General features: G+C 35.7%; 1 protein-coding gene across 9 annotated transcripts in view; it reads left to right on the forward strand.

Moving 5' to 3' along the window:
• NOL4 (nucleolar protein 4) overlaps nt 1-21,488 on the forward strand; it is a 373,533-nt gene that overhangs the window by 117,010 nt on the left and 235,035 nt on the right. For all 9 annotated transcript variants that reach the window (XM_051851303.3, XM_002713494.6, XM_008261193.5 and 6 more), the window contains one exon: nt 4,019-4,151. In XM_051851303.3, coding sequence (XP_051707263.1) covers nt 4,019-4,151 — 133 coding nt within the window. The remainder of the gene's footprint in view (nt 1-4,018; nt 4,152-21,488) is intronic.

Consider the following 21,488-nt stretch of genomic DNA (forward strand, 5'->3'; position numbering starts at 1 on the left):
CTGTGTAAGTAACCAGCAAAGAGATAACCTGCGGAGCTTACGGAGCGGGGTTTACCAGAAGTGCATCCCAAAAGATTATAACTCAACTTCTGAAATGTGGGATCTGATATTCTGAATTTTTAATAAGGTCTATCTCATGTACACTAAGATTTGACGAAATGCATTTAAAACAGAGGGTGCTAATATAGACTTTAATTTGGTTTGAGAAAAAACAGTAAGTGAAAAAAATATATACAGCAAAAGTGAGATTGGTGGGAGTTATTTTCCAGCAGTTTTATGGAAAATCCTAAATGCTAGAGTGAATAGCTTACATGTTACTTGAGAGACAATAGACAGGCTGCAAATTTTTGAGCAGAGTAGCTTGTTCAGAAATGGAAAGATTAATTTAATAGTAGTTGATAGGCAGGGCTGATGGAGGAGTAATTAGAGGTGAGTAGGTGAAATAGAAAACTAATATTACATAGTTCAGGAAATTGAGTGATATGATTTTGAACCAATCAAGACAGTATCAATGGAAATTAGGAGGTGAATTATAGACACTCTTCTAGAGGGTAACATCTAGAACATGGAAAGTAAAATGAAATATGGAATCATTGAGGGGTTGCCAATTCAAGTAGCTTTTCAAAAGAGAAATAAAACTTCAATAAAATTAGACTGAAAAATTTATTTTTATAAAAATATGCTCTAATTTTTAAAAATTATAAGGAAGCAGAGTTACTAAGTTGGATAGCCATGGTTTTCATTATCATAAGAGGTTAGTTGTGTTAGACGTAAGCTCACATTGTGTGATGTGGAGACTTTTTTCTGATGTTCATATGAAACAAAATATAGAATTACACAGGGAAAGATTTAGATGCATGGTCTAAAGGTGATCATGAGTAAAGTCGCTACATAGTCTGTCAGTCATGTTTCTGATTCTTTTCCCTTGGACACCTTCAGTAGCTTCTCCCTAGTATGATTAGTATTCCTCTCAGTAGATTAAAAATGCAGTCTTCTCTTATAATACACTTTGATAGCTTTGATTAAAAGATAATGTAAACAGTTAATGATTAGAACTAACAGGATGAATACTTTCACTTAATCTCATCAAAGCTTTTTTTTTTAAAGATTTATTTGTTTACTTGAAAGTTGGTTTTACAGAGACAGGAAGAGACATACACACACACACAAGGTATATCATATATATATATATACGAGATGTATATATGAGATTATATATATATATATATATATATATATATATATATATATATATGAGAGAGAGAGAGAGATACCTTGCATCCACTGGTTCACTCCCCAGAATGCTGCAACTGCTGAGGCTGTGCCAGGGCAAAGCCAGGAGGCAGGAATTTCATCCTGGTCTCCTATGTGGGTGGCAGGGACCAAATACTTTGGACATCTTCCACTGCTTTTCCTAGGCCATTAGCAGGGAGCTGAATCAGAACTGAATCAAACAGGACAACAATCATTATTTTTAAGTGATGCCAGCATCACGGACAGTGGCTTTATGGACTGTACCAAATGCTGGCCATCACATTAAAGCTTTTTATAAAGGAATCACAATTGATATTCTAATGAGGGCTGGAACTGTAAAAAGTAAATTATACTTGTGTTTCAGAGGTAATGATAGAGAAAAATGTTTAAAATATTTTCAATCATTAAGCCACTTATGATATTGAAGCACATTTAAATTTTTAAAAATTTTTAAATTTTTAAAATTTGTTTGCTTAAATAGCAACAATATATAACAACCATTTAATCTCTGTCCAAATTTTTTAAAAAGTATGCTAACAAGAATGTCAGTAGTCACAAAATGGGTATTGATTATCTATAATGTGCTGTAGCAGGTTTAACACCTTTTCAAAGAAAGGTACTATGACCTGAATCTTTTTATCTTGCTCTTCTTTAAACAGATACATGTACACACACACACACACCCACACACACATATTTTATATATAAATATGCCATAGAAATATTTTACTAAATTACATGTAATTAGCTATTTGTAGTATATATAATAAAAATAAAGACTAAGCTTATATATTAATATAGAACATACAGATACTTAAAACATATTAGCTATGTTTACCATTTTATTTAAATTTATTTTATCTTATTGTATATATTTATGTAATAAATATATATGTTGTGGAATTGTGCATTCTATATATAAGCAACACAAGCCTTCTATTGTACATATTGTTACCTTGACATTGTTCTAGATATTTTAAATACTTAAGCCTCTCAATTTTCATATACCCCTATGAAGTTGACTTTATTATTATTGCATTGTATAGTTGAAAGAACTGAGGCACAGAAAGTTTATATGACTGACTTAAAGTAACAGTCTAATAAGCGGCAGAGCATGGATCTGAATTCAGGAAGTATGGGTTCTGAGAATACCTTCTAACATATTGAGATGTCACAGACACTCTATGTGGTATATGTAATGCACGTCTGTGTTACTTATGGATATCTAGAATACTTATCTACATTACTTATTACATGCACACAGTTACATATATATACACACATACATACATATTTAGTTACATGGTACACATTGATAATATTTGAAGTCCACACATTGAATTCTGTTATTTAATTCTCTTTAATACTTTGGATATTCTTAGAATTTAGAGTTGGAGAAGAGTATAATGTACTGAAAGAGGGTGTACCACCAAGAGAAGTCCATGTAACTGGTGAGCTAGAGGTTGCACGGTGCAGCATTTCCTTGCTGGATTAATGAAGAGCTGGTGGTGCCATGTATACTAAGACATAAGTACACTTTTGGTGAAGGAAGGATGCCACAGTCACCTGGGCCTGATCTGCGGATCAGAATGCCAATGGTTACTTTGCTAGAACACTCCTACCCCTTCCCCTTCAGCATGTCATCTTCTCTCTTGATACCAACATGTCATTTACGAAAACAAGCTAACTCTACTTATTCAAAGAAGCTATTTCCTTAGGCTCAGTGGCTTCATATGAATCCTACTTCTGAGTGTGTCTCAGTTTCTTGATTTGTAAAAGTGGGTGAATGCTAGTCCCTAACTCATAGGTTGTAATGAAGGTTGAGTGAACACATATAAAGAATGATTTCTACAACATAAATATCAACATGATTGCTATGCAAATATATTACTGTTAAACTTTCAGATCAAGCATATACAAAATAAAATAAAACTTGGTGATCTTGGTGAATTGTTTATACAGGTTTCTCAGGGTTTCTGCCTCCATAACTACACCATTTATCCAAAAATAATTTCTCCAGAAGGAGCTTGCTTCAGTGAAATGACTGTAGCCTAGATTTGGTATTTTACAGGCTTTGGAGAATTGGCCATTTGGTGTGTTAACCATTTGGTAATTTAATTATTTTATGAACTGACTTTTGGTAAAGAAATCTTGATCATTTTTGCCTAGAATTCCTTTTTGTGATTGTATTTATAATCATTGTAAAGAAACAAAGGATACCTTCAGATTACTTTTCTCCACACCAAATGCAGACTGTGAATCTAGATATTTTTACCATTAGGATCTATCCTATTTACTAACATAAGAAAAACTTTGGTGAACCATTTCTGACTATATTCTAAGAGTCTAGCTTATAATATTTTATTAGGTTATTTAACATTAATCAAAACATGTTTTATGCTATGTTTTATAATATACTAAGTAACTTATTAAAATATATAATTATTAAAAACCCATTCTTTCATTATTCAGACTAATTCCCACATTATAATCTTCCTAAATACATTATTTTGCCTTTAAAAATGTGTATGTAAGTATGTGTACATAGACATTTTGTTTGAATATTTCCAAATCTGGTAATTCCTTGAGGATAGAAATTTCTCCATTAGTTATTTCAAGCATCTATTAGTGTGTAACATATTTTGTTGCGTTTTATAAAAGCTTATTTACTGGCTGACCTTTAACTGACCATACAGATAAAATGGTCACTATTTGAATGTACCATGCTTTATGATGCTTGATGATATTTTAAAACCATTTTCAGGATGAAAGTTCAATAGAAAGTGATGAATTTGATATGAGTGACTCAACTCGGATGTCAGCTGTGAACTCTGATCTTAGCTCCAATCTCGAGGAAAGAATGCAAAGTCCCCAGACTCTTCATGGCCAACAAGATGGTAAGCCTTTCAAACTGAACCAACAAATAAACAGAGCCACAAAAAGCAACAATGTGTTAGAATCTGCTAAAGTGCTAATCATTTCTTAACAATCCTCTGAGAGATAAGATCGTAGAATGTTTTATAAATAAATAATCAGTTACAAAATCCAAGTTTGTATGGGTTTTGCTCCCCAAATTTAATATATGTGTTATATCAATGTAGTTTGGGTTTCTGTGATAACATTTTCTAGATTTGGTTTCTTGGGACATCATTCTTCTGACTGAATTAAGACTTTAATGATGATCAAAAAACTATTTTTCTTTGAAAGACAAGTTATGACTAAAATATACTGGATGAGAAAAAACAGTTTGCCAGAGTGATGTTGCTGTGTTAGAAGATACTTTGCTATGATTTTTCAGCTACTTTGTTCAGATGTTAAGGAGAGAAAGATCATGATCTGCTTCCTGGACCCACTGAGGATTCCTCAGTCATTCTATTGTTCTTGAAGGGAAGGAAGTTGAGAAAAGTAGATGTGGTAAACACCTTAGACCTAATATTTGTGGTGACCTTTGAAAGTTCTCTCTGTAGATTTTTCTAAGTGTAATATTATGGAAGCAAGTAAATATTCCTTATGTGAGTAATTGTGGATGAAAACTTAAGATTACACTTACTACATCCTGCAGTTCACATGTTTGCAAGAACTTTTGGACTCTGATTTTATTCCTAGATCTATAGGTGGTCAGCCAGGGCAGGGGTGATATTTCCTTGCTTTCTCTGACACTTGCAGAAGATTGCTGTACTTCATGCTGCTATTTGTGCCGTTTATGTTGGCAAAGCTTAAGAAATCTCAAGTCCCAAAAAGGTGGATATTTCTTTTTCTCGTTTCAGATGAATCCAAAAGCTGTCAGTGTCCTTGTTGATATGAGTTATGTGAAGAAAAGGAGTATTTTGATTTTCAATGTAATTTAAGATTATATTTTACCTGCTTTACACAAATGACATTGCAGTGGACAGAACACATAATTGGGATTATGATAAGAATGATGTTCTTCTGATTTAGATACAAAATATCTCCTTTCTTATAAAACCATGAGTAGACATTCCTCAGATTTTGTTTTTTAATGGCAGTTTTTTGGTACTGAAATAATAGAAAAACAGAAATGTTCTTAGCAATTCATGCCATTTTATCCAATTATTTGTTTATGTGTTTTACCTGATTATACCCTCATCCATTTTAGCCTATAATTTTGGGGAATTTAGATAATAGGAGGCTGCCTTTCATTGTGAAAATTTGTTTTCTTGTTCAGAGTTGCCAGTTCTGGATATTTGGCCAAGGAGTAATTGAAATGATACATAAATGCATGATGACTTTAATAAAATGCATTTAACTATTACCTTACTGGAAAGCACATTGTCACATGTGCTTCGAGGGTAATACCTTATTGTTCTTTCTTCAACATAAGCCTTCTCTTACACATGAGAAGTGTTTGCTCACACATTTTTGTTGAGTTTTCTCTTGCAAGTATCTATCTTTGTCCTGTATAAGATATTTTCCCCACTCTGCTAGATTGAGTCAACCCACAAATATTATGTTATATATGCCCTTTCTTAAAAACCTCCATTGATCTGTCTTGGCTCATTTGTACTTCTGTAAAAAATGCATAAGATTGAGTAAACTATAAATAACAAACATATATTTATCACAATTTTGTAGACTTGGAGTCCAAGATCGAGGCTCCATCAGGTACCTTCTGAGATGAGGTCCTATTGCAGCATCCTCCACTATGTCCTTGCTTGGTAGTTGGGACAGAGGAGGTGGAAAAAGGGGCAAACTCTGCCTGTTAAGCCCTTTTATATGGTCACCAATTCCTCACATGAGGGTGGAGTCCTTAATCACCCACTAAAGACACCTCTTAATAGCATTGAATGGAGGACTAAGTTTCAACATGGATTTTGGAAGCTGCAAAAACATTCGAACTGTAGATGATCAGATTGTGCCCTCTGTTCATTGCCCTATTTCTTTGTTTCATCTCTGCAATGCCCCATCACAATGAAACTCTTTTATCACTTTTACTTCCTCATCATGACTGCTTTTGCCTCCTCTCAGGTAGGCATTCATCTTTTCTCAACATTCACTTGTGAAGAACAAGAACAGGTTCACATTGCCTAGTTCATATTTGTTGCTGTTGGTGGTGTTTAGATGGAAGAGTTTCAGTTTTTAATTTAAAAATTTTTTTTATTAATGGAGATTTTAAGTATTTCCTAGATACAGTTCGTAGGAGATATCCATACTTCCCTCCCTTCCCCATTCTCAATCCCTCTTCCTTCCTTTGCTTCTTTTTTTACCCTTTAATTTTTACAATGACATACTTTCAATTTACTATATAATAATGAATGTAATATACCACTAACCATCATATTCGACAATTAAAGTAGGAAGACCTCTGTTTTATAGGAATATAAATGAGCTGTAAGTGATAATCAAATCATATGTCAGTTTCATTCTTACACTTTTTGTATTCTGTGCTAACTACCACATATTTAGAGAAAATATATAATATTTGGATTTGGGGGATTGGCTTAATTAGCTTAGTATATGGTCTTCAATTACATCCATTTTGTTGTGAAAGACGATTGTATTTTTTATGGCCGAGTAGTATTCCATCATGTATATGTACCACATTTTCTTTATATAGTAGTCTTCAGCTGATGGACATCTGAGTTCATTCAATATCTTAGCAACTGTGAATTGAGCTGCAGTAAACATGGGAGTATAAATAACTCTTTCATATGCTGCTTTCCTTTTCTTTGGCTAAATCCAAGGAGTAGTATGACTGGGACGTATAGTAAACTGTTTTCATATTTCTGAGGCATCTCCATATTGTCTTCAATAGAGGTTGTGCTACTTTACATTTCCACCACCAGTGTAATTGGGTACCTTTTTCTCTACATCTTCACCAGCATTTGTTATTTTTTCATTTTTGGATGATAGCCATTCTAACTCAGGTGAGGTGAAACCTTATTGTGTTTTTTAAAGAAGGCATTTATTTAATAAATATTAATTTCACAGGTACAGCTTTAGAAATATAGTGGTTCTTCCCCCCTTAACCGTCCTCCCACCCCCACTACCATCCCACCTCCTACTTCCTCTCCCATCCCATTCTTCATTAAGATTCATTTTTTATTTAATTTTATATACAGAAGACCAACTCTATACTAAGCAAAGATTTCAACAATTTGTACCCCTTCACGTACAAAGTACAAAGTATAAAGTACTGTTTGAGCTCAAATTTTATAGTTAATCCTCATAGTACAACTCTTTAAGGACAGAGGTCCTACATGGGGAGTAAGTGCAATGACTCTTGTTAATTTAACAATTAACACTCTTATTTTTGATGTCAGTGATCACCCAAGGCTCTTGACATGAACTGCCAAGGCTATGAAAGCCTTTTGATTCCACATACTCCATTCAGTATTTAGACAGGGTGATAAGCAAAATGGAAGTGCTCTCCTTCCTTCAGAGAAAAGCACATGTTTCTTTGATGGCCCCTTCTGTCCACTGGGGTCTCACTGAGATCCTTCATGTAGAACATTTGTTGCCACAGTGTCTTGGGTTTCCTTGCTCTCATGGGCTTTTCAGCCAGATCCCAATGCCTGAAGGGCTGATTCTGAGATCAGAGTGCTGTTTAGGGCATTTGTTGTTCTGTCTGTTGTTAATTCTATCTATTGTTATTACCAGACACTTGGTCTTATTTATGTGATCCCTTTGGTACTTAATCCTATCTATATGATCAGTTACACTTTGACAATTAATCCTATATATGTGACCAATTATACTTTATATGATCACTTTAACACATAAGATGGCATTAGTACCACCCAGCTTAATGGGATTTGGAGTCCCATGGTAAGTTTTTAGATTTACCCTTAGGGGTAAGTCCATGGGAATGTGTACTGTACAGCTCCTCCCTCTGTTATTCCCACTCCTATTTTTTACTGGGATTTCTTTTCTTTTCTTTTCTTTTTTTTTTTTTTTTGACAGGCAGAGTGGACAGTGAGAGAGAGAGACAGAGAGAAAGGTCTTCCCTTTGCCGTTGGTTCACCCTCCAATGGCTGCCGCGGCCGGCGCCCGGCGCTGATTTGAAGGCAGGAGCCAGGTGCTTCTCCTGGTCTCCCATGGGGTGCAGGGCCCAAGCACTTGGGCCATCCTCCACTGCAGTCCCGGGCCACAGCAGAGAGCTGGCCTGGAAGAGGGGCAACCAGGACAGAATCCGGCGCCCTGACCGGGACTAGAACCCGGTGTGCCAGCGCCGCAAGGCGGAAGATTAGCCTAGTGAGCCGCGGCACCGGCTGGGATTTATTTTCAATTGACTTAATACACCTATGATAAATTCTATGTTAAGTAAGAGTTTCAACCAATGGTATTAAGTAGAAAAAATAGTAATAATAAATAAATAAAATGATAAACTGTTCCTCAAATGTCAAGACAAGGGATATGCAAGTCATTGCTTCTCATAGTGTCAATATCACTTCTACGGGTTTCCATTTAGGTGCTCTGTTAGTTATCACAGATCAGGGAGAACACAGGGTATTTGTCCTTTTGGGACTGGCTTATTTCACTAAGTATGATGTTTTCCAGATTCATCCATCTTGTTGCACATGACTGGATTTCATTTTTTTTTTACCACTGTGTAGTATTCCATAGAGTACATATCCAATAATATCTTTATCCAGTCTTCCATTTACAGGCATTCCATATCTTAACTATTGTGAATTGAGCTGCAATAAACATGGGTGTGCACATAACTCTTTTATTTGCTGATTTGATTTCCCTTGGATAAATTCAAAGAAGTGGGATGGCTGGGTCATATGGTAGGACTATATTCAGATTTCTGAGGTATCTCCAAACTGTCTTCTATAGTGGTTTTTATAATAGTCACATCTTCCTGTTTAATTTATATTTTAAACATGATATAGTATCCTTCTTTGTCTCCTTTAATAGTTTTTGTCTTAAAATCTATTTTGTCTAATATTAGGATGGCAACACCAGCTCTTTTTTGGCCTTTGTTAGCATGGATTATCTTTTCCATTCTTTCACTTTCAGTCTGTGTGCATCTTTGTTTATAAGATGTGTTTCTTGTAGACAGCACATAGATGCGTTTCATTTTTTAATCCATTCAGCCAGTCTTTGTTTTTTAACTGGGGGGTTGAGACAATATACATTCTGTGTGAGTATTGTTAAGTACCGACTTTGCCCTGCCATGTTTCCATGAATAGTTCTTTTTTTATATTTTGTATTTCATTTGTACTTTTGCTAGGTCATTTTCTGCGTGCATCTACTTTTGTAGTGAGATTCCTGTTTCTGGGTGTAGCACATTCTTGAGCATCTTTTGTCATACTGGGCGAGTAGTTACAAATGCTTTTAATTTCTGTTTCTTATGGAAAATCCTTATTTCTCCTTCAGTCATAAATGAGAGTTTTGCAGGGTACAATATTCTTGGTTGACAGTTTTTTTCTCTTAGGACTTGGAGGAAGACTCACCATTCTCTCCTTGCCTGTAGTGTTTGTGATAAGAAGTCCAGAGTGAGTCTAATTTGGTTTCCTGTGAATGTGATTTCTTGTTTCTCTAATACACATTTTAAGATCTTTTCTTTATGTTTTACTGAGGAGAGCTTTGCTACAATATGTTGAGGTGAAGCTCTTTCCTGGTGTGTCTTTTGGGAGTTCTGTGTGCTTCCTGTAATTGCATGTCTCTTTCTTTCTCCAGATTGGGGAAGTTCTCTGTTACTATTTCATTAAGAACGCCTTCTAATCCTCTCTTTCCATGCCTTCTGGAATTCCTAGGATCCATATGTTGGGTCGTTTGATAGAATCTTGTAGGTCTCCAACCGTGTTTTTCAATTTCCTAATTTCTTCTTGTGTTGGTCTGACTGTATTATTTCCAGAAATTTGTCTTCTAGTTCTGATATTCTTTCTTATGTCTCACTTATTCTATTGTTAAGGATTTCCACTACATTTTTATTTGATCTATTGAATTCTTCATTTCTAGTATTTCATTCTGACTTCTCTTTAACATCTCAATTTCTTGGGAACACTTTTGATTTAGATCATGAGATTGTCTCTGATTGCTTCTAAGTAATCTGATGATTAATTTTCTGAATTCCATTTCTGGCATATACTCACTCTTCTTCTTCAGCTTTTATTATTGAATAAGAGTTCTAGTTTTCCTAGGGGGCTCATACAGTCTTCCTTTTTCTTATTAAGGTTTTTCCTTTATTTTTTTTTTGGCATTTTTGGTTGCTTTTCTCTTTAATATGTATCTTGGTGTTTATGCTGAGATTTCCCTCTGCTGTGAGCTGCTATGTGTCTGTACATTGCAAGTGGAAGCACAAACACCCACTTCTGGGAGTCCTGATCTCTTTTCGATAGTGATGGGGGCAGTTATGAGAGCTCTGGTGCACTAAGACCTGCCTACAGGGGCCAGGCTCACTTCTCACTGGTGCATGAAATGAGCTCAGGATTTTGATATTTGGGACTTCTCCTTGTTGTACAGCTTGTGTGGTGGGGGTGGAAATTACTCTGAAATGTTGTGATCCTCGTTCCTGGGTAGGGGTGTTGTGAAGTGGCCCCTGCAACTGATGGGCATGTGCATGGGAGGCAAATGTGGTACCTGCCTGCTTACATTTGAAGATGTAAACAAACAATATGGCTTTTCTCAGCCAGCTTCACATTCTCTTGTGGGAGGGGGGAGACATAGATGGATAGGGGTGTGCCTGATCTCTGTTGTTCTCCTATTCTTCTCGCTTGGAACTTCAAATGCAGTTCGCCAGTCTCCCCCGCCTGCTGCTCTCCACAGCTCCATGAACTCATGACCACATGCCTCACCTGGTCCACCGGGGTGGAGGGAGGGGAGGGTATGGTGTCAGCCTCCCAGCTGCCTTCTCCTCCATGCCTCCACCACTTTTTGCTCCCTCAGCGTGGACCTGCCCATTCTCTGTTGGACTCCTGGGCTTCTCTGCACAAAATTCTCACTGCTCTGTCACCGGCTTGTATCTCCTTTCCTTATTAACTATCTCTTTTTCCCTGCATGACACCTAATGTCCTGTTGCTACACCGCCATCTTCCTCATTGTGGGTTTCATTTGCATTTCCCAGGTGGCTAGTGATCCTGAGCATCTTTTCATGTGTCTGTTTTCCATTTGCATTTCATCTTTTGAAAAATGCCTCTTCATGTCCTTTGCTGATTTCTTAACTGAATTGTTTTTTGTTGTTGTTGTTGAATTTCTTGAGCTCATTGTATGTCCTGAATACTAGTCTTTTATCAGATGTACAATGTGAAAATATTTTCTCTGATTTTGTAGATTGCCTCTTCACTTTATTGAGTGTTTCTTTTGCTGTGCAGAAGCTTCTAAGCTTTCTATAATCCCATTTGTCTATTTTTGTTTTTATTGCCTGTACTTCTGGGATTTTATCCAAGAAATCTTTGCCTATTCTTTTATCAACCCTTTGACCTCATCTACTTCAACACTGGTTTTTAAGGAAAATAATCCCTGTTTCCTATGGTCTTCCATTCCCAGTTTTCTGTAGGAACTATTTTTATGTATCCTAGTTTGCACATGTTGGAATGCAGTCATTCATTTTCTCTTTCTTACTCTCAGTCCGTTTGAATCCACATTTATTATGTTGCTTTCAATACCATCTATGCCCAGATGAATTCCAAATATGCTTCTCCAAGCACTGACATTTTTTCTGAGTTCAGGACTATCTTCTCAATTTTTCAATTGCTAACAACTTTCAGAGGACTTACCATTGTATGAAACAATACTTCATCTCTCACTTATTATCTATTTCTCCTCTAGAATGGAAAACTATACTAATTAATGGCTGTTCTCATACTTTTAATTTCCTTTCATTTGCTTGTTTCAGACAGTTTTTCAGTGCTCAAATATTATATGATTAAAATGTAACTTTTCACCATAAATATGATTTGTAAGCTAAATTCTATCTATTTTTCTTCTTTGTCCTCTCAGTGGCACTCTGTTAGCCATACTGACAATCTACAGTATAGTGCATTATTATTTTTTCTATATACCACTTGCATACACACATACTTTCAAAATGTTTATGAAAAAATTGAATTTGTAGATCATGTTGGTAGAAACAGTTTTCAAATCTATAGATTTTTTCATAATGTGAATTTAGTTTTTAAAATATTCAATATAGTTAATAGATACATTTCAAAGAATATACTGATATTCCCTTCCCCTTCCCTCCATCCTCCTATAATTTCTTTCTCTCTATGCTTTTGAGATAACATATTTTCAATTTACATTAAAATCAAGGGCTTACCCTCTGCTCTGCCTAGCACCAGCAAATCTGGGGAAGAATTTGCTAATTTTCACCCAACAAACCCTTTCGCTAGGACTCCCCATCCTTTATCCTGGAGGAGAAGGGGAGGAGGTTAAACAGACCCCCTTAAAAACCTAGGGAGTCCAAACAAACTGCATGTTCAGCTCTTTACGTCTCAGTTGAGCCGCCCGCCTGTCTTGCCCAGGTGTATGCTCTCCATTCTTCCATGTAACCTCGCTCTCCTCTCGTCTGAGTGACTTGGTGCTCTCTCTCTGTCCCTTCCGTTCTGATGGAAGCCAATAAAGCCTTTTCACTCTGCAAAAGAAAAAAAAAAAGAAAAAAATATCAAGGGCTTAATGCTCTACCAAATAAAGAATTAAACAAGTAAAAGACCCTAGTTTAGTGTGAATACAGGCAAGGGCTATAAATAATAATCAAATGGAAAGATGAACATTTCACCCATATATAGAAAATTTTAATCACTGATCATTGAAACTATAGCAATTTATCATTCTTAACCATTGGTTTAACAAAGGTATAAAACATAGTTTTACAAGACTATATTTGCTACAATACTGATACACACAGGCATCTTTCTTGTAGTGTTTTTTTCTTTTTAAATTTTAAATTAAAATTTCTTTTTAAATTTTTCTTAAATATAAGGGGGAGCATGTGCTTTTTGTCTTTCTGTGGCAGGCTTATTTCACTCAACATGATGACAGGCTTATTTTACTCAAAATGGACAGTAGTGTCCATTTTGCTGCAAATGGTATATTTTCATTCTTTTAATAGCTGAATAATACTCTGTTGTCTGTATATACCACATTTTCTCTATCCAATCATCTGATGATGAACACTTGATTGATTCCATATTTTCACAATTGTGAACAGTGCTGCTATAAGCATGGTGGTGCAGGTATCTCTTTGAAACATGTGCTGGAGTCTTTTGTGTATATAACCAGAGGTAGGGTTGCTGGATCATTTAGCAAGTCTATTTCTATCTTTTAAAGAAATCACCACTCGATTTTCCAGTGACTGCACTAATTTATATTCCAAACAGTGTCTAAGTGTTCCCCTTTCGCCACACCCTTACCAGCATTTGTTACTCTCTGTCTTTTGGGTTTTAGTTATTCTGACAGGAATTGTGGGTTTGATTTGCATTTTCCTGATAGCTAGTGATGTTGAATGGTTTTTCATATATATAGGATCATTTATATTTCTTATTTGAGAACTGTCTGTTGAGGCCATTTGCCCATTTCTTAATTGGATTTCTATTGTTTCTGTTTTTTTTTTTTTTAAGTTGCTAATATAGTCTGGATATTAATCTGTTCTCAGGTAGCTTGCAAATAATTTTTCCCATTCTGTTGAATATTTTTTCATTCTATTGATCATTTCCTTTGCTGTGCAGAAGCTTCTGATATAATCCCATTTGTTTGTCTTTTTTTGACTGTGCTTCGGGGGTCTTATCTAAGTAGTGGTTATCTATAACTATGTCTTGGAGTATTTCCCCTACATTTTATTATAGCAACTTCATAGCCTTGTATCTTAAAGTTATGTCTTTGACATATTGTGAGTTGATCTTTGTAGTGATAGCTATGGATCTAATTTCAATATATATAAGGATATATATGGATCTAATTTCACTATATTTATATATATATATATGTTTCATGTTTCTTACAGCTATATTGGAGTGTCAAGACATCAACAGTTTAGAGAGTGTGAAGTCATGTGGTGTGGTTCATGCTCTAGGGATATGGTCAGTGCCTTCTGGGTGGGGAATAGAATGCATGTTTACTTGGGTTTCAATTAGCTGTCATTTCTTAATTTTGACAATTGCCATATATGGTAATTCTTTAATAAGTTTTGAAAAAACTAATATAATTTGTCTAAGAAGTGTTCAATCTGTGTTCAATTATCTCTATGAACATTGAACAAACTGGATAAATTTAAGAACACACACATACACAAATACATATGTAATACTTTTTTACTACTCCATGTATATGTGAATAAAATGTTAGCAAAATATGCTCCTGATGAAAATTGCATCTAATTTGGCCGAATAGCATGGTTTTGTGTAATTATTAAAGCATATAAACCAGCCATAAAAGCAACTGCTATTCACCATTTAATTTAGTTGGAAAATCTAATAAAACATGTTTTTAATAAAAATGATGTAAAACAGTATCACTAGTATGAAATTAAATTTAGTTGTTAATTTTTTATGATGGTGAGTTTTAATTAGAAAAGCTATTAAAATGTTTTCCAGGCGGAACACCAAATTCCCTAGTGAGATTATGTTGTCTTATGGAAGCAGTTTTCTTTGTTTTGCAACTTTGTTTTCTTTTAACTGTTTCTAATGCTTAAGAAATTTTTCACAAAGTAAAATTGTTCAAAGAATATTGTTTTTATGCAAATGTAACAAAGTATTTTACTTCAAGATTACATCTTTTCTGAACAGTTATTGCTACCAATTTTTAGCTTGCATATACTTCTATACTTAAAGTATCTGAAGATGATACAATGTTTCTATTGGTTCATAATTTGACTTGTTCTTTTGTGTCGCTCCCCGTCTTCGTGGAGGAACAACACAGGACCCTGCGTTGTTCTTTCGTCTGCTCGGCCCTTCCCGGGTTTGCTACTGGTTCTTCCCGGGTTGGCTGCTGGTCCTTCCCGGGTTGGCTGCTGGTCCTTCCCGGGTTGGCTACTGTCCCTTCCACCTCCGTGGAAGGGCGGTTCCCCCTGCCACATTCCCCACTTCCGCGGGGGAGCAGCACACCGCAGGCCGGCTCTCTTGGGGGCTGCACAGGTGTTCCTTCAGATAGATGTTCCCCCTAGATGTTCCTGGTGCATGTTGTCTCTCTCCTTCTTTATAGTCCTCTTCCACCAGTCCCAACTCTGCTACCCACACGCCGAGTACGCTGCTCTCCTCCAATCAGGAGCAGGTCCTGCTGTTTATTGGTTGAACTGGAGGCAGCTGTGTAGAAGCTGCTTCTCCCTTCTCAGCGCCATATTGTGGGAGAGCAGATGCATAAAATAAGTCTTAATTCCAGTAACTTAGTCTAGTCCGAGTTGCTCCCAGTTGCTCCCCACATTTTGTATTAAAATCATTTACATGATGAATATAATTAATTATTCTGAGTCAAGATAGTTAAACTGATGAAGCTTCTAAAAAACAGTCTTTAAGATAATTTCTTTATAAATAATTACACCATGATTTTCAAAAATACACACTACATTTATAAGTAAAATACATAAACCAGGTAATTATAAAAAATGTTACTATGAAATGGAGGAAATTTTGTTAACGCCTTTTGTAATGATGTTCCTCTGTGCATGTATGTATTTGATCAATTGACATTGCTTTTAAGCAGTAATTCTTTGTTTCCAAAAAGTGGAAGAAGAAAGAACAATTGAACTTATAACAATATGTGACTACTGAAGAAGGGCATGCTTTCTATCCCTTTATTTAAAGTACTTTTGTAGGAATATAATTTTCTTCTTAGATTTGAAGTTGTATCATTTGGAAACTTACTCTATTTTTCTCAACTTAAACTTTTGCCTTTTGGCACTTTTATGACATGAGTGGTTTTTCATATAGATGAGTGCTTGTTTGGAGACTTAGCTTATGGGTATCAGTCTGAACCTTGTCATACTGCACAGAACAATACTGTCTCAGTTAGGTCTTCTGGAAAGCTAGGAAAAAGTTGGCTAGATTCCAAAATTGCCTTGGAGAATCTAATCAGATCAATGAAAGATGTCAGATTAATTTAAATTTTGCTTCTGGGTTAGTTCTTTGTTGTGAGGTATTACTCTTTTGGTTTGTCATTATCTTCATAACAGTTTTTGCCGGTACATGAATGATTGCATGAATACAACATTCAATGTTTTTGCACTCCCAGGAGATGCCAAATTTCTGTTAGAACCAAGTATCAGGTATTAGACCTTTTTTTAGTCCTCAAATAGTGTGTTTTGTGTATGTGTTAAAGCATAAGCATGGTTAGGAAAACATGATTCTGAAGAGTTGTTAGAAAATATGTATCTTCTGTGCACTTATTCAAATAAATTTTAATCCTATCAGTTCATATACTTAGCCATATGTAGAATCATCCAAATTTGAAAGTCCTGTGAATCATCTGTTTTTCTAAATTTTGGTTGCTTGATTTAACTCTCATTTGGCAAACCTTTACATACTCTCACTGTAAAGTCAACACCAGGCTGTATTTCTTCACAACTTTCTTGGCTAGTTTGGATCAGCTAGCTATTAGTTTTTTACAAATAAAAATAACCATAGTTTTAGACAGTTCAACAATTTAATAATGTCAGCATTGAAAAGAGCTTTGAAGCTGGTGTCGCGAGGTCTCTGTTCAGACAAAAAAAAAAAAAACTCAACTACATCATGGAGCTAAATTGACCATTAAATCTTCATTTACTAGGTCTATAGGGTTGATAGATTGTGGGTCAATAAGAGGAAAGAATGGCTGGAGGGTATTGAAGAAAGGGGTTTAAAGGATATTTCATTATGTTTATTATGAATTTATACTATAACTGCTTTCTTCTTATCAGTTTCACCTTTCCACTTGAGTGGCAGTGCCAAGGGGCTAAGGAAACAAAGTGTATCTCATGCATCTTTGCACACTCACTTTGGAGGCAAGTGCAATGTTTGCTATATAGAATATATGTGTATATATATATGTGTGTGTGTGTGTGTGTGTGTGTGTATGTTGAGTAAAATAACATTTTGAAATGAGTAAATAACAATCTTCATTGTCTGCTTACTTTTGAGTAGTCATTCATTCAACTCTAAGATAGTTTCTCCTGCCATCCATGACAGTTTTTTCCCTTGTTTGTAGATGAATATTTTGCCCTGTTTTACATCTTACTTTGGGGCTCTTAATACCTATGCTGTCTCCATCTACCTGTCAGTTCTACTCAGGTGCAAGGAAAAAGCTTTTTGAGCTGTTAAAGTAAGTTCATTAAGAAGACAGTGTGAAGAAACTCCCAACTGCAAATCTCTAGACCCAATGTCACACGCCAACTCTGCCAGTAACTTGTTTTGCAGATGAATTTAGGAAGCAGTACAATCTTTGAACAACTATTTCTCTATTTGTAAATGAAAACCTTAAACAATCTCTAAACTTCAGTTTAACTCCAGAACACTCTGGAGATTCATGCTTTTAGGGTTCCTTTTCTTGTCTACAGCATTTTATCTTATAAGTCTTTAAACTGATTTAGTGTTTTCTTAGACTCTAGAAGGGATTAAAGCATTATGGAGACATTCCGTCTTGTTGCAGCAAGACCTCCCATCTTCAAAGAACCATCTTAATTCCAAGGGGCACATAGGAGGAGCACTTAGAAAACTGGGAGTTTGCTGAAGGATGCCACTTGCCAGTTTCTGGTCCTCATTGCAGGAGTTATCTAGTTTTTCTCTGCCTTCTTTTTCTTTCCAATCTTCTATGCCTTTAGTAAGACATTGTAATCAACACAAAAATTTATGGGCATTGCCTAAATGTTATTAAATTAACACTTTTTAATCTTCATTACTCATAAGAACACTTACCCTTTATTCCATCTTTTTTTTTAGGTTTATTTATTTATTTGAAAGGCAAAGTTAGAGACAGAGAGGCAGAGGCAGAGGCAGAGGGAGAGAGAGAGAGAAAGAGAGAGAGAGAGTCTTCTGTCTGCTGGTTCACTCCTTGAATGGCCACAGTGGCCATAGCTATGCCATTCCAAAGCCAGGAGCCTGGAGCTTCTTCCGGGTCTCCTATGTGGGTTCAGGGGCCCAAGGGCTTGGGTCATCTTCTACTGCTTTCCCAGGCCATAGCAGATAGGTGGATTGGAAGTAGAGCAGCCGGGACTAGAACCAGTGCCCATATGGGATGCCGGCACTGCAGATGGTGGCTTAACCTGCTATGCCACTGTGGCAGCCCCCTTTATTCCATCTTTTAGAAATATTTTAGCAGTATATTTGATAACATTTAAAAATTTTAAATGTCACATATAACACAAAAATATGCTTATTTCTTCTTGAACATATCTATGTAGAGATGTATGTATGTATGTGTGTGTGAGAGACAGAGCAAGAGAGTGAGCAAGAAACACTTTAGCTATTTCAGTGATGACTGCTTTTCTTCAAGTGCTTTTCCTAAAATTTGTCCTGAAACACTGTAGAGTTTTTTAGGATATCTTTCAACAACAGCATCATTACATCTTTAGCAACTTCAAATGCCTGTACATATTTCAGAAGTTTTGAAGTTTTTGGCAGTTAAACAGCATCAATCAGCTTCCCCTAGAGAATAATCCCTAGCATCATATATAATAGAAAGTGTAACGTATTGGCGCTTAGCTCTGTCTTTATTCAAATGTGCGATAAAGCCATCAGAAGAAATCAGATTAGCACTATAAATTCAGAGGAATTAGGTCCTTAAATGCATATACTAGTTTCTAAACTGGTCTTAGTGAGGGCATGTTTACCCTCTTTACATGTCAGCAAAATCAGAATTATGTTTATCTAAAGTGCATGTTCCTAATTTAAGAGTCAGTGAAAAGTGTCTCAACTCTTATCTGTTTCAATCATCTCCACCAAATTATTTTCCAAGGATATTTCTAATGGAAAGTGAAGATACATGGTAATGAAAACTAACATTTTTTATGGCTACCTGAATGTCAGGCAGCATCTGAATCAGCTTTCTAAACATCTGTAGTATTCCTAAGAAGTAGGTAATTACTGTTGATGTAGGTGAGGGAGATGAAGCTAAAAACTGGCTTATTTTCACCACAGCTACCATGTGGTAGCGCACTGGAGCCATCCTGGTTCTGGAGCCTCTGGCTTTAAAATGAGTGTCGAAGTTGCCAGAGACTCACCTCTGAAACGATTGCATTTGTTATGTTTTATAACCTATACTTGCTTATCTATATTGTTTTATTGCATATGGGCTCAGTCACCCTAGCATGTTCTTAATTTATGAACAAAAAATTCATATTATGTCTAATATTTTATGTAACCTATGCTTTTAAATCTTTATATAGTAGTTAGGAAATTTTCCCTTAGCTTCCTGTTTGCATGCATCCCCTATGTTTCTGCATTGTTGCAAATAAAATATATACTTTCTAAGCCATGGAACTCTACTGGTTCTGTCTAACATTCTACAAGAAGAGTAACAAACTTAAATTCTGTTTGTTTCAATGATATCTCTTGACAATAATTGCCTTGTGTTTGAAATTCATATTTTCTTTTATCTGTAATTGACTTTTGACAATTTCTTTCATTCCCTCTGTTCTTCCAGGGTAAGGAAAGGACAATAAGAAATTGTGACTAGCCTCCTCTAATGAATTCCTTATTTTGAATCTTCTCATTTCATTTTACTGTGCTTTATTTTAAGTAATATGGCTAAGCTCTGGTAGAAGGAAAAGAAAAGCACTTTTCATTCATGATCATCCACTCATGCCAATAATGATTTGCTTTATCTCATAACATAGCTTTTTATTTTATAACATTTCAGCTTTGCTTTGTGTGAAAAACAATAAAATATACCCTTTTTATGATAAAGAGTACCATTTTCCCATATAAAACACCCAGATGCATAGGCTATTTAAAAATATCAATCATACAAGTTGTGCATCTTAGTGACATATTTTATGTAAATATAATGGTCATTTCTGTGGGGAGCAATCCGGACTAGACTAAGTTACTCGAATTAAGACTTATTCTATGCATCTGCTCTCCCACAATGTGGCGCTGGGAGAGAAGTAAACAGCTTCCGCACAGCTGCCTCCAGTTCAACCAATTAACTGTAGGACTTGCTCCTGATTGGAGAGCAGCGTACTCGGCGTGTGGGCAGCCGAGTTGGGATTGGCGGAGGAGGACTATAAAGGAGGAGAGAGACGGCATGCACCAGGAACATCTATGGGGAACATCTAAGGGAACCCGTGCAGCCCCCGAGAGAACCGGCCGGCAGTGTGCCGCTCCCCTGCGGAAGTGGGGAATGCGGCCAGGGGGAACTGCCCTTCCACGGAGGTGGAAGGGATAGTAGCCAACCCGGGAAGAACCAGCAGCAAACCCGGGGAGGGCCGAGCAGACGAAAGAACAGCGCAGGGTCCTGTGTCGTTCCTCCACGAAGAGGGGGAGCGACAATTTCAATTTATTAAAATATTTTAAAAAGAATGTTAAAGTGGCATAAAATATAAATTATCCAGATTACCATTACATAGACTTAGATAATAATAGGATATGCAGTCCTACCAAACTGTGAGAAAACTTTCAAAATAAAACAAACTACCAAACTTCAAAAGAAGCCTTTTAATATGATAAATTGAACTTTTTTGAACTTATGAATAGAACTAGACCAATAGAGTTCATTAAGTGCTTGTGAGATACTACTGTGACTTTGAGAACTTATATTTGAAAGTGAATTGAGAGATTAATAGAACCAGTTATCATTTAGGCTTTTTTTTTCTGTCTACCAATTGTGAATGCTTTATTCTCATACATGTTTTATAGGGCTTGTCAGCCAGTCAATTTGTAAATAGGCTGGCCTCTTCATTTACATCTATAGATAAAGGAACCATTTTTCTTTCTTAAAAAATTACAAAATATTATCCTGGGTGTAGAAATTTTATAAAAAATTTCAGACGGATTAAGTATTTTGGCATGTTTCTTTGAAAAACATGTATTATCCCATGGAGGCAATATTATACTTGTCACATAGTTTAATCATCAAAATATTCTCTTCAATCACATACTATTCCAATTTCAAAAGTAATTTATTTTGTGTTTTTTTTCCATTAAACTATGTTGCATTTTACTACTAAAATAATAATTTCCCTTGCCAGGGTAGTGTTTACCAAGATATTTTTTAAAGTAGATCCCAAATTGTTATTAAAGATGACAATAGAGAAAAATGCAGTAGGACAAAGTGGCAGACCAAGGCTCACAAGACAAGAGTTTAGACTCCAGGTTTTTGTTTTTAAGATTTATTTATCTATTTGAAAGGCAGAGTCATAC

This window comes from Oryctolagus cuniculus, chromosome 10, assembly GCF_051225735.1.
Source record: "Oryctolagus cuniculus isolate XC-2025 breed Fujian yellow rabbit chromosome 10, ASM5122573v1, whole genome shotgun sequence".
Classification (NCBI taxonomy): Eukaryota; Metazoa; Chordata; class Mammalia; order Lagomorpha; family Leporidae; genus Oryctolagus; species Oryctolagus cuniculus.